We start from the raw sequence: 9,736 nt of genomic DNA, 5'->3' as shown, positions 1-9,736 counted from the left end.
TAGCTCTGTAAAGGAAAAGGACAACACTATAAACGTGCTACACACACAAGGTATCTGTTCGGCTGGTCTTAATAGGTGCAGCAAACTGAGTGCATAGTCTGTTTTATCTTTACAGAGGCTAAACTCTAGAGTTAGACCTATATCCTATCACTATGCATCCATAGTAATTTATTAATATTACTATCTATATTATGTTCCTACCAACATGAAACTATAACATATATAATATATATAAACCCAAAATGATAATTTTAACTGGTTAAATTGTTCATTTGATAGATGTAATATATATATATATTTTTTTTATAGTAACAAAACATCACAAACTTTAAATGCAACATCATTTATCATCTAAATTTATTTTTAAATTTTTGTCCAAACCTGTTTATGATCTTGTATTGTATGTACTAAAAGGTGCATACTCAGCGTGTAAATATATATAGATGTATAACGACTTTTAATTAAAATGCATCATTCCAGCATTTTAAACGAACGTGCAATCTGCATCGAATCGATCATTGCATCCAAATTTACGTGCCGAACTTTAATTAACCAGAAATTATATTAACTTCAGAGAAAAACAAAAAAGAAACAGAAATATACAGACATGAGGAGAGTAAAGAAGAAAGTGAAATACAACAATATATTTTATGTACAGTAGTCGATCACTTGATCTCGTCACTCTGAGACTTCAGTGGCATAAATGCCACATTAGGGTTTTTTTTTTATTTTTTGATAACTCACAACCAGAAGTGGAATGGCATGAAACATCATCATTGTACAGATAGGAAGAAGGTAGACATGGCGGGGTGGGGACGACAAAAACTACATGACGAGAACAATAACGTCACCATTCTTAAGATGATCATAATAAATTCCACCAAACTAACGACACACTCACACACTGAAAAAGAGAGAGAAAGAGTTTGATAGTAAGGAAAAAAACAGTGAAGATCTTTTTCGTGCCAAGAGAAACCTTATATCAAAACCTAACATAGAAAATCTGGGTTTCATCCCATTTGCACAACCACATTGTGTTTTATTTTGTTTGTTTTCTAGTACTCTCTGCAGTACTCTTACTCTTCTCTGAGCAAAACCAAAACAAAATGGGAATCCTAACAAACTATCAACTCCACCTCTCTCTCTATACCTCTCCCTTTTGCTTTCACCTATTTGGGATTGATGTAAGTACACAAAACACACCATCATAACCTACTTGTTCACCGATGGAAACACACAAAACAAACACATTTTCAAATAAAACACACCCGCAAATAAAAGGAAAAAAAATAAAAATAATAATAATAACAAGAAAATTTAAAGAGACCTGTGTTCAAGGTTATTGATATTGGTTCTTTGTCTCTTAACATTCCCTGAAGAAGACTCATCACCAGAAGTCTTCTCCATCACTGCTTTTAATGCTTCTTGGATTGAGCTTATAGAATACTGTTGTTGCTGTTGTTGCTGTTGCTCACCACTACTACTTGAATCTTCTTCACCAGTAATGAACAAAACATTCTTTACACGGCCCCCAAGTGTTGTAATTTCAGCTTTTAGCGTTCTTAAACGTAAAGCTTTCAAGGTTTTTATTAGGTCAGGTAAGAGATCAGACCTATCTTCACAGCAAAGTGAAGCTTTTATTACAAACTTACCATCCTCGTCCGATGCATCTACTGTTAGCTCATCGATTTCCGTCGGTACTGGACTCGTTTCAGCTATCAAAGAAGTCTGCCGTTTTAGCTCTTTAACATGTTGGATTACTTCAGCTAGTAAAGAAGCCTTGTCCGTCTGTCTCAAACAAGTATCGATTAAAATGCATTCAAGTACCACAAAGGCAAAGAGAAAACAAAACAAAACAAAAGTAAAGTTGTTATTTTGTGCATTACATCGCGTGGACATAATATTGTTTTGTGTATTGAAGTTGTTTTAGTTTGTTAAAAGAAGAGCTCACTGTTGATGATTCAAACTCCATTTTTAACGATATAGAGTGAATAGACTGACAAGAATGCTAGATTGTCTGTGTTCGTTTCTTTTCATTCTTCTTTTAGTTTGACTGATAACCGGCAAGAAATTTCCATGGAAGCTTTTCAACTGCTTCTTGGTTTCTCTTTATCATATCAATGGAGCGACATTAACGCTTATACCCTTTACGTTTTTTCTTCTCCTCGGAACTACCACAATACTCAGAACAAACCAAAAGCAAACATTTTTTTTTTTTTTTCAAAAAGAAAAAGAGATCGAAACAAAAAGAGAAGTGTAGAAAATCAGAAATGTAACTGCCTTTGATGTCTAAATTGTAGGTTTTGATTTGTATTATCAGACCAACCATCTAAGTCGAATCTTCCAAAGATCTAAGGAGATCTTTGAATGTAAAAGCCCATTATATTACAAAACAAAAAGTGAACTAAAATAAAAGGGATAGGATACTCTCTACCCTATATAATATACAACATGTTGTACGCGTGAAATATACGGGTTTTTTAATTTTTGTGAAAAATTTTATGCTTTTTTATCATTACTTACTTTGGTGGTGCTGGGTAGTAAGCTGCGTAGCTTAGCAAGATGGTTGTTAATTCTCTCCCTTCGTCTCCTCTCAGCTTCACTGTGGCTTTTGGAAGCAGCAAGAGCCTTAGCATCCATAATTTCTTGGGCGGTCATTTTCCCCAATTCAGCTTGTAGACCAAAAGGAGCTGAACCGGTTTGAACCATTGGTCCAAGAGTATCTGATATGATCCTGAGATGATCACTTGATGAACCGTCATATGCAAACTGTAGAGCGGGAGCTCTTCTGTTGACCAAACTCCCGTATGATGATGGTGGAGGAGGGAGAAGAAATGGGTCATGTTCACGAACCGGGTTGGTGGTGTAGTGAGCCGGGTTGAAAGAGTTAACCTGAGTGAAAGACCATGGAAGGATGGGTGAAGCTTCAGGAAAGATCAATCCTCCTGTACCTCCTCCATACATATCACTATTTTGCTGTTGTTGCTGTTGCTGTTGCATGAGTTGTTGCTGAAGAAAAAACTGTTCTTGATAGCCTTGAATGTTATGAATAGTTTGAGAACACTGTCCTTGATCTTCTTCCTTCAATCCGCACATCTTTCTTTTGTAATTAAAAACAAGACACCAAGAATATTCAATATGTATCGCTAGTTGGTTGGAGAGGTTGTTATCATATTGATCAATTACTTGAGTGAAAAGGAAGAACAAAAGAAGAAAGGATATGGAAGTCGATATAGACTTTTCTATAGACAGAAAAAGATGGTAAAAGAGAACATAAGAAGACAGACCTTCCTTTGATATGTGTAATAAATATGTGTGGATACACTGACTTTTCAGTGGTGGTGGTGGTAGTAGTACTAAAAGAAAGAAAAGCCAGACCCAAACACCTCTTGGACTGTATTCTGAATGATGATGATATATTTCTCAATCTCTTTCACTTTGTAGGGTTTTTTGTTTTTGGTTGCCACGCCTTTGCGTGGATGATGATCCTTTTTTTATCCTTTGCTTGAAACTAAACTTTCCTTGGTGCTTTGTTGTTATCTTTTTGGTTTGTTTGTTTTTTTGTTAGCTGATGAATCTGCAAATACCCCCCCTTCCCCCCACTCTAAATATATAGAGCCTGTAAGTACTGCTAGTCTCCTTTGCTTTCTTCTTACGGCATTCTCAATCCATCAATATCCCTTTAGCTATTAGGATGAGTTGAAGGATCTTTTTTAATTTTTTATACACAAAGTAGTTTGCTTAAAATAACAATTTATGTTGCTTAGTGATTGGTTCAAAGTGTATAATTACACTCTGTGTATGCACTATGCAGTGGGAGAGAGAGAGAGAGAGAGAGAGAGAGAGAGGATGGGAAACACAAAAACAAACACAGTGAACACACAACACACAGATTGTCGACCGACCAAAGACCAAAAAGGCTGATAGTATCATCATGATAAAAGGCTTAGCTAAACCCTTTTCTATACTTTTAATTTTTAGCCTCTTTATTTTCCTTACCTCGGTCAAGCCCCCACGTTCTTCCATACTCTTGGCTATTTCCACGCCACCCTTTCTGCTTCCCCAAGACCATGTAATCATTTTGTCTTGGAACACACTCCATCTCTCTCTCTCCCCTGCTAACTATGGCTTTCTTCTCCATTAGTTTCTTGGTTTCAGTTACTTGAATTCATTACATTACCCCTTCTCGCAATCTCCCTTTTGGAAGGTATTAGGGCATTATCTATTTTATATCAATAAACTTAATTATTCATATCAACACTAGATGGGGATTTATGCTTCAATATTTTACCAATTAAAATTGAGTTTTATGAAATGTGCCCACATTGTTGTAATTTTGGAGGTATATAGGCTGAGTGAGAGATATCATCACTGTCCAACAACTCCAAAATTTGTCTCATTTTTGTTAAATTTTGATAAAGTCATTGATGATTGGCGGGGAATTAGACAACATATATATTATTTTGGTTCAGGTAAGATATTGTCTATTGCAACATCTATATCTATATATTATATATAATGGCCAGAACACAATGAAATTATAGGTGTTTCTAATCACTTTTAGCATATGGCTCGGTATTCTGAGTTTCTAATCACTGTTTTTCTTTATCCTATGCCACGAGCTCTAGATTTTGCTGCAATCGGCTTGCTGGTTGGGCCTCAAGAGCTTCTATTTTCTTCTAACATATGATGCGTTTATAGTAAAAAGAAAAAAAAAGAGTGAAAAAAGAAGAATCATAGCTCAAAGGTCTTGACCAGCAGGCTGTAGGTATAAATTTATTACACAGTTCCATAAGCAGTTTGGTTAACAAAAAGTCGAACAAAAATCATTAGTCCAACCTACCCTAATTCAGTTTAGTGCTTTTAATTGAATTGGAAAATGAAAAAAAATTGGGATATTAATTAATGTATACAGCATTGGTAGGAAGGTGTCTTATGGAGTGAGGCACTAGGCAGTATTGTTTGTGTGTAGAATAGTAATTGCTTGGGTTGATTAGAGAAAAGTTGGGTATATTTTAGAAGGGTTTGTGGTCACACGCATGGGTTGATTGGTCCCCATTGTTTTATCTTTTCATCTTTTTTTTTTTAATAGCCTATTCATTCAAACATTTGATGATAGCTGCACCACCACTACTGCCATTACCCACGACTGCCTCTATAGTCTATAACTTTCTCTTCTCTTTTGTTTTTTTTTATGACATCAATTCCACCCTGTCATGACGTTTTCTTCTTCTTCTTATACTTTTTGCCTCTACACATTCATTTTACTTGATTACTGGCTGCCCTTCTTCTTCATTGTTATTAATGAGTGTGGCCTTTGAATTCATTCCATTTTTGGTGCTTAGCTTACTGTCACCCAACTTTTTCTTGCTTCCTTTACTTAATTTTTCTTTCCAACCAAGGAACTTTTATAATTTGATCCATAAAGATAGGATAATCAAATGGTCGTTAAAGGATTAAGATGGTTTTTAACTGTTTTCTACTGTACCAAAGTAACAAAACAGAACATGCCTATTGCTTAACCTTCTTTAAACTTAAATCAATATTTTATATTGCAATTCAATGAATAGAGGAAACGAACATTTCTTTTTAATCATCATTGGGTAGTCAAGCAGTCAACTAAGACTCTTAGATGTATTACTTAAGAGGTCTTGAGTTCGATTTATCTTGATTGTTAATAGGAGTAGTCACTAAAAGCTTACCTAATGTTAACTTTAGGGTCTCGAGAAATTAGTTGAGGTGTGCTGTCCAGATATCCTCGATTAAAAAAAAAAAAAAAAACTTTTTACAATCCGTAATGATTGTAATGGTGAAAAACAAAAACAAATTTTAATATTTATCACATTTTGGACATGTGGGCCAAATGGAAATCTGTTTTATGATGGATTTTTAAACTTGTTAAAACTTAATTTTGGAGTAAGAATATNGTTGATTAGAGAAAAGTTGGGTATATTTTAGAAGGGTTTGTGGTCACACGCATGGGTTGATTGGTCCCCATTGTTTTATCTTTTCATCTTTTTTTTTTTAATAGCCTATTCATTCAAACATTTGATGATAGCTGCACCACCACTACTGCCATTACCCACGACTGCCTCTATAGTCTATAACTTTCTCTTCTCTTTTGTTTTTTTTTTATGACATCAATTCCACCCTGTCATGACGTTTTCTTCTTCTTCTTATACTTTTTGCCTCTACACATTCATTTTACTTGATTACTGGCTGCCCTTCTTCTTCATTGTTATTAATGAGTGTGGCCTTTGAATTCATTCCATTTTTGGTGCTTAGCTTACTGTCACCCAACTTTTCCTTGCTTCTTTACTTAATTTTTCTTTCCAACCAAGGAACTTTTATAATTTGATCCATAAAGATAGGATAATCGAATGGTCGTTAAAGGATTAAGATGGTTTTTAACTGTTTTCTACTGTACCAAAGTAACAAAACAGAACATGCCTATTGCTTAACCTTCTTTAAACTTAAATCAATCTTTTATATTGCAATTCAATGAACAGAGGAAACAAACATTTCCTTTTAATCATTACTGGGCAGTCGAGCGGTCAATTAAGACTCTTAGGTATATTACTCAAGAAGTTTTGAGTTCGATTCATCTTGATTGCTAATAGGAGTGACCACTGGAGGCTTACATGGTCGATAACTTTAGGGTCTCGAAAGATTAGTTGAGGTATGCGTAAACTGTCCAAATATCTTCGATTATTAAAAAAAAAAAAAAAAATCTTTTTACATTCCCTAATGATTGTAATGGTGAAAAACAAAAATTAATTTTAATATTTATCACATTTTGGACATGTGGGCCAAATGGAAATCTGTTTTGTGATGGATTTTTAAACTTGTTAAACCTTAATTTTGAGTAAGAATATTTAGAGAGTCTATGAAATTTTACAAAAACTGAAATATAAACTATAATAATAGAAATTTCTAATTATATATATATCCCACTTAGTTGGACTAATCATGTGTATAACTGTATTTGTTTTTCATCCAACAACTGACATAATCAATGATTTTAAAAATAAAAACATTATTATAGTACGAAGTTTTAATACAATATGTCTAATATTAATGTACGATAGATTCTCCCCCTCAACACGTATTACAAATTGACACTTGTAGGCTCAATAATATTATCAGGCCTGTTCTAGAAAGACTGCTCAATACAAGTTGCTGGTGTAATCGTCTACCTCTTCTGGTTTACCTTGGATGAATTTTGAGCTTAAGGGTCTAAAAAGTTTGAATCAGGAAGACAGTAAGGCATTCAAAAAAAAACTTCACTATTCAGCCTGTCAGCTGAAATTAAAGGGTCGTTGGTTATTTATGTTGTGGGTTAACATTGAAAACAGAAAGAAATATGAGGACCACTTCATATATTAATTAAGTTAGATGAGCCTAATAATCGGCACATCAAGTGCCTTTTGCGGTTCATTGGTTATAATAAGCAGGAATAATTGGATGCTCAGCTTCATCCACAGGTATCGTGTACTTTGAATACTTTTATAAATTCTTATGTGGTCCATCAAATGGATGCCCACCAATAGCAATTTACGGGGTGGTTTATATTAGTAATTCTTTATATCACAAGAGATCTTAAATTATATGCTCTATCTCTTTAGTTTACACCCCATTAACTATGACAATCTATTTAATGCAAATTTGCCCAGTAAGATTATATAAATAATTAATTCCTTGACGGCTATAAAAATTAAAAGCCTTTCTGATGATCATGCTTATTGAAGATTCCCAAGATGTCGCTTCAACGCATTCCCATCTAAGACTGATGAGTTTCTCTTTATCTTGAATTAACGGTGATGGTAGATGGAAGAATTTGAATGCAAATGGAATATTGCTTTGTGGGTGTTGAATTGAAGCAAATAGCAATGGTATTGGTATTGGTATTGGTATTGGCATCTCTTCGAGTCAAACATTCCTACTTGATCATGACTGTCGTTTCAGTGAACAAAGTTTTTTAGCCAATCATATTTACATTAATTTTCTGCAGTCTCAGAGTATTAAATACCCACGCACTTGTACAATAAGTAGGTTGATTCTCTACAAGAGATGATATGATACATTGAATCTTAATTTCAAGTCTGCTAGCCGCTCGCCCTTTTCTGTATACACTGACTGGATCCAATCCAGCTTCCTAATTCAACTGATCTTTCTCTCTCCCTCTCTTTTCTTTAAACATATTTGTGGAAGTGTATCATAGAATTACAAATGGTCACTCATGGCATCCACTAACTAATGCGTTAAAATGTCGCTTTGCACAGACCTGGATACTTCCATATACATAATCCATGATTCATTCCCCTTTAAGTAACAGTTGAGAATTATCAGAATATTGCACGCTATACAAATAATCCTTAATTATTACTTGATTAACGAAGGCACCAAAAGCTTTACCTCTCAACAAATTAAATACTCATCGCCTGGTAAATTATCGAAGATAGTGGGCCAGAACAGAATCTAATGGTTGATCCAAATTCCTTATAACTTGATAGTAAAGTAGTCTTGGTTCATTGACACAATGAGCAATAATATAGCTAGGTAGCTGTCCTAATCGCGTGGATGAACATTATATATGTGAATAAGTGTTAATTCTTTGTCTGGTAGGAGGCAATTCCTATGACTACATATAAACATTAGTCAAAATTATTACTTAAAATTTCCAATAAAATGTATCCTCATTGTGGGACAGTGCGTTTCTGCAATATCTTATCACAAGCCCACTTCCATAAGTCTCTTTCATACGCACAAGTACAAAAAATTAATGCCTGATTGCTTCTGTTATTATCAATTCTCTTGAGCCGAAAGTAAGTTCCACTACCTTTAGTTTTGACTTTCAAATAATTCAGCTAAATTCTAAGGCAAGTTTGAATGTTATCAGTGTGTTATTTTATCATTGTTTCCAGCTATATAATAACTCTCCCAACCCAGTTTATCATTACGACGATAAAGATCAGTTGTTGTTTTGTTTTTTGCAATATTTTGCAGCTGTGTTGCTTTGTTCTTCCATAATCATTCATATACTATGCCATGATACAGGAAGTAGAAATAAGAAAATTATTTCATACTTAAAGTGCATGTGAAGGCAGTGGGGATGATGCAGATGCATGCTTAAACAGAACGCTTTGTTTTGTAAAATTAGTTGACGATCACATGTATTCATCATAGCGAATTAAAAGTAAATCCAAAGTTTTTGATTTTTTGATCCTGATGATCAGTAATAATCTGGAAACAAAAAGACACTGCTGCAGTGAAATGATTGTGCATGCATGAGCATGACAGAGTGAGTATTCCTTAAGTTTTAAAATTGTAATAACATGCTTAAAAGCAACCTGATTAAATTGACATGCCAGACAAAAAGAACACTAAATTGATTACCCAAAAAGTCATTGATTTGTGAGTCGATCGCAGTATTAATTTTGAGTTATTTATTTGAGCAGTTTTTTTACTATATGATTCTTCTTATGTGTATATATATATATATAAACTCAACTGTTAGCTTTCTGTTGTAAATCTACGACTATTTTTCTTTTTTAGGTATCTGAGGTATCCAGGTAGCCTGCCTAATCGTCAGGATCAAGGAATACCCTACAAGCTTAATAGATCAAGGTAGTTGTACAAATGTGATAGATACCTCTCTTATGACTCAAACACAAAATCTTCTAGGTATAATTAACCTCAATAGCTAAAGGGTTTGTCATCTTGCTACAAAGGGAGA

General features: G+C 34.1%; 1 protein-coding gene across 1 annotated transcript; it reads right to left on the bottom strand.

Annotated features, from left to right (window-relative positions):
• Positions 1–723: 723 nt before the first annotated feature.
• Positions 724–3,565, bottom strand: LOC116145962 (transcription factor bHLH30-like). The gene is made up of 3 exons (XM_031431381.1): positions 2,524–3,565; positions 1,328–1,788; positions 724–825 (listed from the first exon to the last, which is right to left on the bottom strand). The coding sequence occupies exons 1-3, from the start codon at positions 3,094–3,096 to the stop codon at positions 774–776; spliced, it is 1,086 nt and encodes a 361-aa protein (XP_031287241.1). The 5' UTR covers positions 3,097–3,565; the 3' UTR covers positions 724–773.
• Between the last annotated feature and the right edge of the window lie 6,171 nt (positions 3,566–9,736).

Source organism: Pistacia vera, unplaced genomic scaffold, assembly GCF_008641045.1.
Source record: "Pistacia vera cultivar Batoury unplaced genomic scaffold, PisVer_v2 Contig470, whole genome shotgun sequence".
Classification (NCBI taxonomy): Eukaryota; Viridiplantae; Streptophyta; class Magnoliopsida; order Sapindales; family Anacardiaceae; genus Pistacia; species Pistacia vera.
The sequence above is the reverse complement of the archived record's forward strand: the minus strand, read 5'-3'. Positions and strand labels throughout refer to the sequence as shown.

What these genes read in the sequence shown, in the direction of transcription:
- LOC116145962 (XM_031431381.1), bottom strand. Translation starts at nt 3,096, where the DNA reads ATGTGCGGATTGAAGGAAGAAGATCAAGGACAGTGTTCTCAAACTATT. An exon ending in TACTACCCAGCACCACCAAA is followed by an intron (nt 1,789 to 2,523) that starts GTAAGTAATGAT and finishes TGTTTGAGACAG; the next exon opens with ACGGACAAGGCTTCTTTACT. An exon ending in ATCAATAACCTTGAACACAG is followed by an intron (nt 826 to 1,327) that starts GTCTCTTTAAAT and finishes CTCGTCATGTAG; the next exon opens with TTTTTGTCGTCCCCACCCCG.